At 46.4% G+C, this 15,144-nt stretch overlaps 1 protein-coding gene across 2 annotated transcripts in view; it reads right to left on the reverse strand.

Moving 5' to 3' along the window:
* The window catches only part of LOC120996447 (N-acetylated-alpha-linked acidic dipeptidase 2-like), a 74,514-nt gene that overhangs the window by 19,291 nt on the left and 40,079 nt on the right, over positions 1–15,144 (reverse strand). For both annotated transcript variants that reach the window (XM_040426357.1, XM_040426358.1), the window contains exons 11-13: positions 14,958–15,040; positions 10,981–11,044; positions 10,143–10,210 (exon numbers count right to left, since the gene is read on the reverse strand). In XM_040426357.1, coding sequence (XP_040282291.1) covers positions 10,143–10,210; positions 10,981–11,044; positions 14,958–15,040 — 215 coding nt within the window. The remainder of the gene's footprint in view (positions 1–10,142; positions 10,211–10,980; positions 11,045–14,957; positions 15,041–15,144) is intronic.

A 15,144-nucleotide genomic window follows, 5' to 3' on the forward strand; every position in this document is an offset into this window, starting at 1 on the left:
TGGAATTCTTAATAAAATGCTTAGAATGGTTTTGTACAACAAGGCTTTTATTATAATTATTATTTATTTTAAAGCGTATTTCATGGCTATGTTGTCAGTACCCAACCAGTCCACAAGGGGCGCGGTTTCAAAATATTCAAACTAAAACAAAAAATTTTTAAAAAATCAGTTGAAAGGTCCACAGGTTACGGAGACAAGTAAGTTATGGGCTGCATTTCCTGTGGATATATTTATGTAATTTTGTTTTAAATTTGGATTAAAACAAAAAACAATGCGGCCTCAGATATATATCCAGTTTATAAGGCAAATCATGTGATTTTCCAAAAGACTGTTACCCTTATCCACCTGCATCTCTTACAACAACAAAAAAAATAAATCCCCTAATTTTAACAAATCGTAAATAACTATATATCAGGCCAATTTCAAATAAATTCCAATTGGAGCTCCCTCTAGTGGCGGCTACAGGTAATCAGAATTTCATCATTTAAAGACGACCTTTCACAGGTCCGGACATTATAATACAACTATTGGATTCTGTGGAGCATACTTATGGCATATTACAGAGCTTACCATTTTCGATATGCATTGCTCCCACTTTGGGACTTGAACTTTTGGGGATCTAATCCCTTTTACAATGCATTCCAATACTTCTGTATTGGAATGCATTGGCTGTATGAGTAATACTGTACTGTGTGTATTACTCATACAGCTTCCGGGGCCTGTGAGATCCAGGGGGCTGGATCTCACAGGCTCGTCACCGGAAGGCAGCGCGATGCCTTCCTTAGACATCGCGCTGCCTTCCATGCCATCGGGTCCCCCCTACAGCCGCATTGGGGACCCGATGGCACCGCCGCCCGCCGGATAAGGTAAAACCGCAGGTCTGAATTGACCTGCGGTTTGCGGCGATCGCCGATGCGGGGGGGGTCACAGGATGCCCGCTGAATTATTTCAGCAAACATCCTGTTGCGATTAACCCCTGCCGCGCCGCAATGCCGTTTTAAAGTTAGGACATACCGGTACGTCCTTGGTCCTTAAGGACTCGGCAAACATGGCGTACCGGTACGTTCTAAGTCCCTAAGGGGTTAATGAGGTCCTGTCACCACCCCTGACATTTTTTTTTTTTTCAAGTAAATACTATAGAATCTTCTATTAGAACTCCATTTTTTGGCACTCCTCTGTTATTCCTCCTGGAAATGTTTTAATAAAATGACAAGTGGCCATTGCTGACTGGGGGTGTGTGGTGCTTACACAGTGTTCTAGGCAGCGAGAGTGGACTCATTGTGCCAACCAACTGGCTTGACTTTGGGCTAGTCCTGAGAGCATTATCTGGTGGTCCCCTTCCGTTACTTTTTTCCCCTTCACAATGAAAAGTTGGATCCGAGGTTCACAGAGAGAACATCTTTATTAGGCCTCCTGTCTGATGTACAGCTAATGCTCAGAGCACAAATACTCGGCTGCCTCCTGTGCTGTAATTCTATGTAAAGACGTACTTACTTCTCACGTATAAATCTCATTTTATTTCACCCTCCAGAATTGACTAAGTTTATAACTATAGGAAGGAGCATAAATTGAACATATGGTTCTCTGGGACCCGCACCTACACTGTGAACAGAGCGGGGAGAGTTGTGGCTGGAGGACCCCCGGGCTCCCATACGCACGCGCGGCCCCCACTCCCATTCATTTCTATGGGGCTGACGCCGAGCCAGCGCTTGGCTATTTTCGGCGGCCCCACAGAAATGAATGGAGGGCGGCTGCGCATGCCCAGTGCGCCCTCCACCACCTTTCCCCCGCTCCGATGAAAACATCCAATCGATCAAATGAGTGCTGCGGGTCTGGCTGTGTTCAGCCATACATCTTCCCTGCAGCGGCCACTACTGGTGACGTGTAGTATTACACAATGTCCATTTAGATGAGCATCTGTGTGTTACATGGATGGATAGGTCTTTTTTTAGGCTGCTGCAGCTCATAGAGCATCCCCACTCCCCACTAGGTGGTCCTTACTGTATGACATCTATATGCCCTAATAGGGGACAAGAATGGGGCTGACTTGCTGAGACAACCCCTTTAAATAAAGAAATGCACTTGAATTTTACTAAATGTCCTCAAACTATCCAACAAGGTCTGATTTTTATCCCAGCTTTACAATCATGAGAATTGCCAGCATTTTCCTGAGATTCCCACCATCGCATACTACAATGAGGCATCTTCCAGCAGAGGAGGACAAGGAAGGATTTCCTTTTACTTACTGAACACAGAAAATGGTAGAGAAATTGCAAAGCTGATGCACTGTAGAGCCAGACTATAAATTCCCTCTAAATGCATATGGACATCACTATGTACTGACAGTGGAGCGCTGATGCCACCTAGTGGATGCTATGATTGTTACATGCAAAATGTGCATAACCTGAAGTCATGGCATGCAATGCCTACTGTTCTATGACAATGCTATAATTCTTTGCCTTAGGGCTCATGCACACGACCGTTGGATTTTTTGCAGTCCAAAACACGGATACTGGCCGTGCACATTCTGCATTTTGCGGAACGGAATGGACAGCCCCTAATAGAACAGTCCTAGTCTATAATGCGGACAATAATAGACATACAGACAAGGAATGCACACAGAATAATTTCAGGTTTTTTTTGCGGCCCTATTGAACTGAATGGTTCCTCATACGGGAAAATGTATGATGCGGGGGAAAAAAAAAAAATACGTTCATGTGCATGAGCCCTATGGGGTGTTTTGGTTCTCAGCTCACCACATGGAAGTAACATGACATAGATCTGTTCTACTTAGGAACCACGCAGAGATGAAGGGGACAAGCCTGTCTCAGATATAGGAAGGCCCACTTACCCTGCACTCATCACCTCCAGCTCAGCTGCATAGACTAAATATCTCTAGGTGACATACCTTGACGCCCAAAGTGAGGAAACAGCTCCTGGAGGCTCCAGATGGAACCCTGCAAGGTGAACAGAGCCCTATAGTGTACATCCCTGGTGTTGTCATCCACTAATAGTGATGTCAACGCTACCACTGTCATGCTGCCTGTATGAACATACGTAGTAGCCCAGAGCGGGGCACTACCATTTTGTCACCTGGCTATGGGTTCCTAGGTCTAGCAATGTATCCCACCAGTATATTTATTGCAAGGTCTTCTCATTTAGTGCCTTACTATTGTTATGCAACTGTTCTTACATGTGATGTATCTGGTTTTCCAGCAGTTGGGATATGTTCTGGCAGATTCCTTTAGAAAGAATGGAACTAACCATTACATTCTGTCCCTGAGGGAGGGAGTCCAAAGAAACCTGGCAAGGCACGATGAGGGAAGAGTTTTCCCCTCCTGCTGCAAGAGCTTTGGGAAAGCAGCTCATAGAGCATCATACTCCTGATATTAATAGGACTTTGATATCTTAGAGGTGGACAACGGGTCCAAGACACCCCACTCTGTTTTAGACAGTAACCAAAACCTGAAGCTAAAAACAGCATTACAGAATAAATAGTCAAGGCCACCTGCTAGAACCGTGCATACTGCTGGAACCAAGAAAGAGAAATATCAAGTACTATTACTGCAAGTCTATTTCAAGTAAAGAAAAGTTAAACTTCACAAAGTCTGAACTTCATTTCATTCCTCGCTCCAACTCAATCTCTGCAACAGAGACTGACCCCCAGGAAGCAACAGTCTGAAGGTAGGAGCACTGTGACACAAACATTAGGCCACAGTATACCACTCGCATCCTACACACAGGGACTACTCCCCTGGGGATCAGCGCGCTGCATTTGGCGTCATGAACGGGATATATACTTCTGTGCCTTACTATAGAATGCCCACAACGTCACTAATGACCCCCCTAGAGAATGACTTTCTTATTGTTCTGACCAGTGAAACTGTGCCATCACGTGCACCGACAGAACAGGGGTTAATCGGCCATCTTGGCCAAGTCACGCTTATATTGCCGCCCCGCTGCAAGCGTGGGAAAAGATGGATCCGCTAAGACAAGTGCATGAAAAGAGAGATTGCCCGCCAGGGTCCGCCATCTCCCAGATTTGTTAACTGCGCCACAGAAGCAGCAGCGATGGTGAGCAGCAGGTCGTGTTAGCCAGATTGGGGCGGAATGTCGTGGGGCAATGGGCCTGAAGTGCTTCAGGTGTGGGGTTTCGCTCTGGTAGATAGAGTAAGCGGGCGCAGTACAGAGGCAAAATACAAGTTCTCAACTCAAAACATCAGTGTTTATTCACACTTGAGGCAATTGCACAAAACAGGACGTAACTTTTCAGTCTTGGTGTTAATTCACACACAATGGAAAGTTCATATAACACAAGTCACCTTGCTGGCAGTTCTGCCTCCAATAGTCCACAGCAGGCTTTAGAGGGCCTGCTTCCCCAGCGTGCGTCTCTCAGCCCTCCAGCACGGCACAAAGCCTCAGATCCCAAAAACAGAGACATCTCTGCTGAGCCCAGCTGCCTATTTAAGGACAGCCAGGTGCTGCCAAAACCCAGACCGGCACTTAAACTCTGGTCCGGTATTTGGCCTCACCTGGCTGGAAACCAGCCCAGCCGCACATGCTGGGAGGAAAATACCTGCCTTGCCAGACACAACCCCTCACTGTGTCACACAGGCTATAAAAGGGAGATACAGGCGTGTCTGGAGAAGAAAGCACCTGGAGAACCAGAGAGATTTCCCGCACCAAAGTTGGTGGCTGAAGTTTCCACTTTGCCACTTCGATAAATGCCCTCATCTCATTGCTCTCATGGACTGCCTCTATGGACTCTAACGCACAAAATGGCCATTTTATCCTGTGGTAGTTTAGAAAGCATAGGCATTGTACTGTATACTTTGTATATGCCCTTAACCTTTTTTTCTCCACAGATTTGGGAGGGGAAAGAGCCAGTGTGACTCTGCGAACATGTGCTGTAGATACACAGGTGCTATCTGTGTACATCGTCCTATAGCCTGGATACAAGAAGGGATACGGCCTCTAGCCTGGATACAAGATGGAAGACGGCATCTAGCCTGGATACAAGATGAGATACAGCCTCTGGCCTGGATACAAGATGGGGGACGGCCTCTGGCCTGGATACAAGCTGAGATACAGCCTCTAGCCTGGATACAAGATGAGATCTGGTTGGGCATACAAGTTCTGTATGGTAACCTGCTGCACATTTGCCCACAGATGTTACAGTTTGGCCTGTAGATCCTGCACACCCGTAGGTTGCTGAAGCTGGCGTCCCAGCCGGTCCTATAAATGCTGAGGAAGTGTTGTAATCTGGAGGAGACATTCCTGGGAATCCCTTGCTGTATGTGGATTATCCTGCTGAAAAATGCCGATTGGAAGCCCTGCCATGAGAGGAACACATGTGGCGGCGGATATTCTTGCACATATCACTGAGCTGTTAGTGTCCCTCATATCACTACCAGGGGTGAACGTATGTCATATGTGATGGTCCCCAGATCAGTTCGCCTCCACAGTAAAAGGTAGAATTGAAGCGCTCACCATGCAGCCTCCATGCTTTAATCCAAACGCCATCAGATCCCAAACAAAACCTGGGTTCGTCGATAAAGACAATATGGTTCCAGTCCGTAGCAGTTCAGGTTTCTCGTTCACTAAACCACTGCAAACGAAGGTGGCGGTGGCTGGCTGTTAATGGCAGGACATGTTATGGGCACCACGACACTAAATCTCCTTCTGCTAAAGTACCTGCCTGGAAGTGATCCGGGCAGAGACGGGTGTGTAATGAAGTAGCCACCTGTGTCTGGATGGTGGACAACAAAACTGTGGGAGCTGCTCGTTCTTGTTGACAGATCAATAGATCCTCTCTGCTGTTGATCTCTCTGGCCATCCGGAGCCTGTTCGCTGTGTGTGCCCTAGAGTAACCACTGCTCCCAATACCTCCTAACAGCTAGGTCAGAACGGCCTAGGTGGTGGTCAGTCTGTCAAAACGACCATCCTGCTTCTCTAAGTCCAACAAAGCGCTCCCTCTCAAAGTCTGTCAACTGTCTTTGAGTGCGTCGCAGAGGCATGTCTCACCAAGAGATACACTACCCAAAAGTAGCCTCTGAGAGTCTTTTGATAGGGTAGCAGGGGAAGCATTTTTATGCCCTCTTGTGGCAAGACCTGATGCTTAATCAGACCAGACCTGTAATCAGTTACATATCAGTCTTAAGACATAACTGCATGCCATGTTTTACAGCAATCCGACATTTTCATCTTGGTGCAGTATTTTATTGTTGGGGTGTATAGTGACACAGTGAGAGGTTTTGTTCGGGAAAACAGGTATTTTCCTCCCAGCAGGTGCTGCTGAGCTGATTTACAGCCAGGTGAGGTCAAATACCGGACTGGATTTTAAGTGCCGGTCCGGGTTTTGGCAACACCTGGCTGTCCTTAAATAGTCAGATGGGCTCAGAAGTGAGGTCTCTGTGTTGGGATCTGGGAGCCTTGTGTCTGGATGAAGGCTTGCTACCTGTTTGGCGTGAAAACAGGTTTGTGCTGCTATCAGCAAGGACTCTTTGAAGCAGAATTGCCACATGGTGTGAATTACCATTAACACCGCAAGGTGACTTTTTGCTTGATTATGACTGTTTGTTTTGTCACTTGCCTAAAGTGTGAATAAAACACTGAACTGTTTGATCCAAAGAACTTGTTGCATCTATACTGCGTCCGCTAATCCTGTCTACCAGAGCGAAACCCCAGTGTGTACAGTCGTGGCAAAAGGTTTTGAAAATGACACAAATATTAGTTTTCACAAAGTTTGCTGCTAAACTGCTTTTAGATCTTTGTTTCAGTTGTTTCTGTGATGTAGTGAAATATAATTACACGCACTTCATACGTTTCAAAGGCTTTTATCGACAATTACATGACATTTATGCAAAGAGTCAGTATTTGCAGTGTTGGCCCTTCTTTTTCAGGACCTCTGCAATTCGACTGGGCATGCTCTCAATCAACTTCTGGGCCAATTCCTGACTGATAGCAACCCATTTTTTCATAATCACTTCTTGGAGTTTGTCAGAATTAGTGGGTTTTTGTTTGTCCACCCGCCTCTTGAGGATTGACCACAAGTTCTCAATGGGATTAAGATCTGGGGAGTTTCCAGGCCATGGACCCAAAATGTCAACGTTTTGGTCCCCGAGCCACTTAGTTATCACTTTTGCCTTATGGCACGGTGCTCCATCGTGCTGGAAAATGCATTGTTCTTCACCAAACTGTTGTTGGAAGAAGTGGCTGTTGGAGGGTGTTTTGGTGCCATTCTTTATTCATGGCTGTGTTTTTGGGCAAAATTGTGAGTGAGCCCACTCCCTTGGATGAGAAGCAACCCCACACATGAATGGTCTCAGGATGCTTTACTGTTGGCATGACACAGGACTGATGGTAGCGCTCACCTTTTCTTCTCCGGACAAGCCTTTTTCCAGATGCCCCAAACAATCGGAAAGAGGCTTCATCGGAGAATATGACTTTGCCCCAGTCCTCAGCAGTCCATTCACCATACTTTCTGCAGAAGATCAATCTGTCCCTAATGTTTTTTTTGGAGAGAAGTGGCTTCTTTGCTGGCCTTCTTGACACCAGGCCATCTTCTAAAAGTCTTCGCCTCACTGTGCGTCCAGATGTGCTCACACCTGCCTGCTGCCATTCCTGAGCAAGCTCTGCACTGGTGGCACTCCGATCCCGCAGCTGAATCCTCTTTAGGAGACGATCATGGCGCTTGCTGGACTTTCTTGGACGCCCTGAAGCCTTCTTAACAAGAATTGAACCTCTTTCCTTGAAGTTCTTGATGATCCTATACATTGTTGATTAAGGTGCAATCTTAGTAGCCACAATATCCTTGCCTGTGAAGCCATTTTTATGCAACGCAATGATGGCTGCACGCGTTTCTTTGCAGGTCACCATGGTTAAGAATGGAAGAACAATGATTTCAAGCATCACCCTCCTTTTAACATGTCAAGTCTGCCATTTTAACCCAATCAGCCTGACATAATGATCTCCAGCCTTGTGCTCGTCAACATTCTCACCTGAGTTAACAAGACGATTACTGAAATGATCTCAGCAGGTCCTTTAATGACAGCAATGAAATGCAGTGGAAAGGTTTTTTGGGGATTAAGTTAATTTTCATGGCAAAGAAGGACTATGCAATTCATATGATCACTCTTCATAACATTCTGGAGTATATGCAAATTGCTATTATAAAAACTTAAGCAGCAACTTTTCCAATTTCCAATATTTATGTAATTCTCAAAACTTTTGGCCACGACTGTATATACACACACAGTATCTTTGTATATGTGTGTGTGTAGCTCCATACAAGGCCCTCTCAGAAATAAAGGGTCACAGTGCAATTGTAACTTGTTATACTCAGTCGATTTCCTGCAGTAGCTTCATCTTCCTGTAGGTGGCAGTATACACCATAAACAAGGCACAGGCCAGAGGAAAGAGCCAGATATAATAGAATAGTATTTAGTACAAACATGAAGTGGTAAAACTTGTTTGCCTCACAATCTGTAGTCTCTCCAGCACGGTCAGAGCAGATCCTGCACATTGTCTTCCGTTTCAAACCTTCCAAACCTTTGCAGAAACCTTCCCCTAGATGAACCATTCACAGCCATTTTCACATATTTTAAAAAACGCTGTTAGTCATAGTAATATGTCATACAGGATTCCAAAAACAGGGCTGTTTTTTTTTTTTTTTTTTTTTCAGGACTTTCACCACACCTTTCCTGGACTGTGCCAGGTACTGCAGCTTAGCATAGCTGAAGTTAATGTGACCAAGCTGCAATATCACATAAACCTGTAGACAGGTGTGGCGGGTAAAAAACTCCAAATGGGGTGGAATTGGAAAAAAAAAACGCAACTCTGTCACAGTTTTCCGTAACCCCCATACAAATGAATGGGAGTTTTGTAACGTCTCTGGGCAGACGGGGGGCCCTGATTTAGAGAAAGGTGTGGATCTCAGAGCTGGGAACCACATTTTTAAAACATTTATGGAATATCATGTGACTATAGAAATACCCCCATTATAACGATCCAACCGATGTGTGGAAGTTAAAGAACAATTTTGGAGGGCGATTTTGATATTAATTTCCACTGATGGATACAAGCTACATCTTTCGGTGGCCCACTGAATCACTGCTAAAGGGGTTAATGGGATGCATTGCTAAAGGGGTTAATATTGTGATTCACTGCAAAAGGGTTAATTCTCAGGTCTGTTACTTTAAACTGTCTACTGCTATGCTGACTGAACTATGCACTGTGTGTCCCAAAGGCTATGTATAGGTAGAAATAGTTAAACTGGCAGTTGGGCTGCAGTAGGCTGGTCCTGCCGCCTGGTTAGACAGTCTGATAGTGAGCAAGCTAGAGAAAAGACCTGTTTGGTGTTTGCTGCAGCCAAGTAGGGCTAAAGATTTTTATCCAGGAAAACGCCATTCCTAAGAGTGGAAAGCTTCCAGAAAAGCAACTCTACTAGGGATTAACCTGTGAGAGAAGGAAGCATTGAATTATTATAGAAGGCGATGGACAATAAAGGCCATGATTGGACTGAGTCAACAAAGGTAACGAACGTTTATGGCTTTGGACTTTGCTGCATGTGGTTAGGGTTAATTGCTTCTGGCACCCGCCACAATTTGGATACGGATTGGCCATCCGATTTATGACTGCACCTATTGCTAGTACCTACAGTGAGGCTAAGGGAGGACCATCATTACATCCACCTCCTATATACAGCCCTTTGAAGAAACCTGCAGTGTTGTATACCTCAGCACTGTACCTACTGCATGTATTTGTACTGCAACCCCCATCATCTACGCATAAAGAGAGACTTTATTTATTATAAGCAAGTGGGCCTGGTCATTGCCTCCACCATTTTCTGTCCCTTTTCACCTGTTCTCCTGCCTTGCACCCTGCTACCCGTTTGTCAAGGTCACCCCAGCCACCAACAGGTGGGAGATTACAGAGTCCAGGCTGTGCGGGAAAGAAGAGTTGCACCCCCCCCACTTCCCCCAAGCACTGCACATGCGTCCCAGGGAGTGTCGGAGCAGGGACTAGCCACTGAGGACTACAACCACCCTTGTTGCCACTGTCACCATCCCCGCTCCAGCAACCACCACGCCTCCCTTGTGGGCCGGCGTGCCGCACAACTGGAAAATCCCTTTAAGACTCACCTGTTTGGTCACATTATACACAAGTCTGTATAACAACGGGGTGCAATCAACTCTTAACGTGTAGTTGCCTGAAAATCAAAATATAAAATTAAAATGTGAGAAAGATTGTGATAAAAAGGCCAAGTGCCGAGTGCATACACGTCCGGCCTACACGGGAGTTCTAATGGAAGCGCAGGAGCCATTGCTGCCAACAGTGCAGGGAGTGTCCCTCAAATTTGGACACCCATAAGTCAGACGTGGGGCGTTCCTGGGAAGAGCTTTAATCCCCCCACATTTTTCAACAAGATAGTTGGTAATTATGACAGGAACCTCTAGAAAGGGTTAATGCCGTGGTTACAGCAAATGGACGCCCCTTGCTCGGGAACACCCAGATTTATAAAAAAAACTGTCTACAGGGCCTACAGCAACCAATCTGAGCTCAGCTTTCATTTCTTAAACTGCTATGGGAAAATGAAAGCTGCGCTGTGATTGGTTGCAGACAGTGTTCCATTTAGACAGCTGTAAAGGAAAGTTCACACTGCATTTTGGCATTGACGGCCAGGCAGAAATTTTGCAAAAAATCCATGCTTTCTACTTCCCCTCCATTTCAATGCGAGGCAGCACTGATTATAGCAGAGCGGCATAGTAAAGCCACGGCCACGTTGTGAACGAATGTGTCCCTTCTTGGGGCAGTCGCGGGTTTAAACCACCACTCTGTGATCTTCAGAATGGAGAATGGGAGGCAGAAAGGATGCAATATAATCACTTAAGACCCGACCAGCCATGGGCGCTCCTGCTCAGCAGGCTAGATGTGACAAACATTGGAGATAGTCCTAGGGTAGAAGTAAAGAGTAATTACCTTCGATCGCAGAATCGGAATTGATATAGGCCACGCCTCTTTCCTGAAGAATTTTAGCATTGTCCTGCAGATGAAATAAACCCACGTGAACAAGAATATAAAAGGGATGGCGAGACGGGAACCATATATGCGCAATAATTCTCTTTTCTCAGTTAAAAAGAAATTACTTTTGGCGCAACCTAATAAAATATACAAAAAGTCATACAAAAAGGTCTTCTTAGCGCCACCTACATGTGGCTATCCTGTAAGGCAGGGATCAGCAACCTCCGGTGAAACTTCAACTCCCAGCATACTCCATTCAGTTCTATGGGAGTTCTGACAACAGTCAAGGAAGTGTGCATGCTGAGAGTGGTAGTTTCACCACGGAGGCTGCTGATCCCTGCTGTACGGCAATGTACGACCTTAAAAATACCTGTGGAATAGCGTGTCCAAGGATTCACATAGACAATTAAAGGGCTATTCCACCTTCACACATAGCTGCCAGCAGTCCCAAATTTGCAGGGACTGTCCCTAATTTTCTGAGACAGTTATGGGTGGGTCTTATATAAACCCCACCCCATAAAAAGGATGGTGCCTATGGTTTGGGGCCTTCCTGGGGCTACATGTCCCTAATTTACCAACTGCAACATGGTTGGCAAGTATAAGGAGAACTGGGGTCCAGTGACTCCAGTTCACTGTAGTTGCTTTCCCCACTGAACTTGGTTCTTTCTGTAAGGGGTTCTCAACCTGTGGCTTTCCAGATGTTGAGAAACTACAACTCCCAGCATGCACCAATAGCTGTAGGCTGTCCAGGCATGCTGGGAATTGTAGTTTTGCAACAGCTGGAGGGCCGCAGGTTGGGCATCCCTGCCATAGACTGGTAACAGCCACCACCTCTACGCTGAGCTCAAGCATCCATTGTGAATGGGTCAATGGTAGTCACAGGAACCCGTTCTTCTGATACGGCAGGGTCCAGAAGTGAGACCCCCATCTATCAAGCATTTATTGCTGTCACGGACGACAGGTGGCAGGAGATCGCGAGACTGGCAACACGTGGATTGATCTGACATGTTTTTCCGTTTGGATCAAATGACGTCTGTGTTGTTTGTGGTGAGTGCCACACCTTCTTTCCCCAGGTGTGCCAATTAGAAACATAGAAACATAGAATGTGTTGGCAGATAAGAACCATTTGGCCCATCTAGTCTGCCCAATTAGGGTCATTTAACATCCTCTATTTATAGTTGCTTCTCCCACAATGCTGTGCGGCTTATAGCTTCTGTTTGGACCTTTGGATTGTTTGTGTTTGGATCTCGGCTGAGTTCCTGGTGCTTCCATTGCTCCTTTGAAGTCAAGTCTTTCCTTTCCCTTTTGTATTTTGTTTGGGTTCTGTGTGTTGCATTTCCCTATTGTTTGTATTAGGCCTGAAGGAGACTCCTGTTCGTCCTTCCTTTTGGAGGAACAGGTGGTCTCGTCCCTACCATTAGAACCAGGGTCCTATAGGGCTAGATAGGACTCTAGGTATTCCTGCGTACGAACTCCCCTACCCCTATCTGTTCATACTGGTAGACAGTCAGGATTTTGGTTAGGGTTTTCATTTTCCTAGCACTCAGGCCTGATTCCCTGACCTCCCCACCCTTCCATCTTATGCTCGGTGTGGTGTTTCCCTCCCACACCGAAGCGTGACAATTGCACATCCTATGAACACCCCTGTAATGAATGCGAACTTCACCAAAGTCCCAACGAGAGAAGATTTGGAGAAAGTTCGGCGATTGCCGTACAGGGTAACCTCCTACAGCCACCGCTTTAGTGAGTCTGATGGGGTATTTTGCATATTTTACCCAGAAAGCATTGCATGAAAGTCTTTTTTACGTTTTGCTGGATCTCCACAAGGAGAACCGATATCCATGTGATGATTGAGAGGGTCACCCTGTGAAGGTGGTGGGGCTTTCAGCACCCATAGTGGATTTTTTTTACCTGTTTTTGTCTGTATACTAATTTGAAGAAGTGACAGGATAATCAGCGAGGAGTGCAGGAGAACCCTTGAGTCTCGTCTGAATATTCCTACTTGCGGAGTCTCATACCATGACAACTGTCCACAGGCCAAGATCAGGGTGGTACTATTGTGTGCGTCACATACTAAACATCTCTGCAGACACTCCGCCGCGGTGAGGGCTCCTCCACAAAAAAAATAAGGAACCAGCTTATTGCCATGTGGGGACCTGTATATTGTCTTGGTGCAGAAACACTCCCCGTGTTACGCCTAGTATAGGGCCCGAAGGGTGGGGTATGACATGTATCTACGTTGAGGTGCTCAATCTCCTCAGGCCCCTGCACGATGCATCAGTTTCGCCTCCAGTGCCCCTTTCATTAGGTGCAAGCACAAGAAATTAAAGCGGTACTGTGATTATGTACACTTGTCCCCTATCCACAGGACCCCCACTAATCACGAGGGGCCCTCCGAAATGAAAGAAGCACCCGGTCAATCCGATGCAGTGCCGCTACATTCAGTCTCTATGGGACTGCCGGAGATGGCGGAGTACAGTGCTCGGCTTTTACCAGCAATCCCATGAGATGAAAGCAGCGGCAGTGCTCATGCTCGACATGCCGCTCCGTTCATTTCAGGGGGTCTCGCGGGGTATGGTGCCCCCATTCTCATGATCGGTAGGGGTCCCTGCAGCTGGACCAGTACTGATATCATAATAATCCCCTATCCTGTGGCTAAGGGATAGTCTGATTTAACCGGAATACCCCTTTAAAGCTGATGTTCTGCAGAATTGTAAATGTCAGGGACACGTCAAGACGTCTCAGCAACAACGTCTCTTAATATGATTTCCTATTAACAAATGTCATCAGAGAGAGAAGCCCACCGCCATATGGCTCCCCCGACACATCCGCAGCTCCCTTCCAGTCGACGAGCCATCAGCACGCCAGAAACAAGTGGGATGTGTGAACCTTGTTACAGCTCGTTTGTTTTTGGAGAATATGTGAAAGGTCTGATTGGCTGTAAGTTCTAGCCCTGCCGACTCTCAGGTGACTATACCACCCCCAGAAATCCTATTTAAAAAACCAGGCTCCCATTTATGAAGCACAAGTGCGGCAGTTACCGGATAATCATCAGTCACCTGATAATTCTACTGTCCTCTCTGTAATAGAAATCAGCACTTCCTGCTGAGCCTGTGATTGGCTGCTATGTATAAACACAAACCTATTAGAGGAAGCCAAGCTGCAGGAGGAGGTACAGAGCAGCAGCCTGAACCAATGATGCTGCAGGGGGTGTGTCTCAGACTACCTCCGGCTCCCTGTAGTCTCTGCAGCTAAACTGTAGTCACAGATCACAGCTTTGTCCTAATGGAGCCAAACAATAAAATCTGAGCAAGACGCAGGTAATCGTCCCCTGTAGACGCTAAATGACATATCACTTTTAAGCTCTTAATTAGACGGACGGTCTCTTCAAATGGGTTTTCCAAGACTTTAGATAACAGTATCTGGTTGGTAGGGTCTGACACCCGGGACACACGCCGATCAGCTATTTGAGAAGGCACCAGTGGTCCTGTGAGCGCCGTGTTCTTCTCCGTGCTTACCAACAGGGGCTGAGCTGCACCTAGTAGGCCATATGAACCTGTTGTCATTTGGTCTAGGAAAAGCAGAGAGAAGGCCGCAGCGCTACTGCGGGTGCCGCTGCCTTCTCAAACGGCTGATCGGTGGGGCTCCTGTTATGGGTGTCGGGTGTCCCGAGGATAGGTCATCAGTTCTAAAGTTTCAGAAAACCCCTTTAAATATTTTATTCTTCTGCTGAGCCATAGAAACTGAAGGTACACACATACTTGTGTGAAGAGTGGCTGTGCCCACTTCCCTATGCCAATGTGCCTGGTGTCTCCTCATGTAGCAGAGCTGTCTTTAGTCCAACTCTGGCTCCAGGCCAACTCTGGCTCCCCCCCATAGCTACGACCCTGTCCATGGAACTGGAGCTTTTGGCACCAAAGACTAAATTCTCTCACCTCAGCCCACTCTGTAGATCCCAACAGCCCGAATTCTTCTGCATCCCAGCTGGCGAAGATGATTGTTCTTCTGGGCCTCCAGCCTGATAATAATAATGGTGTTAAGTAATTATTCACTCCTCACATGAAGGTGTAATCAACACAATGTCAAACAATGGTCTTGATAGAGATTTGGACTACATTCTTT

This window comes from Bufo bufo, chromosome 3 (genome assembly GCF_905171765.1).
Source record: "Bufo bufo chromosome 3, aBufBuf1.1, whole genome shotgun sequence".
Taxonomy (NCBI): domain Eukaryota; kingdom Metazoa; phylum Chordata; class Amphibia; order Anura; family Bufonidae; genus Bufo; species Bufo bufo.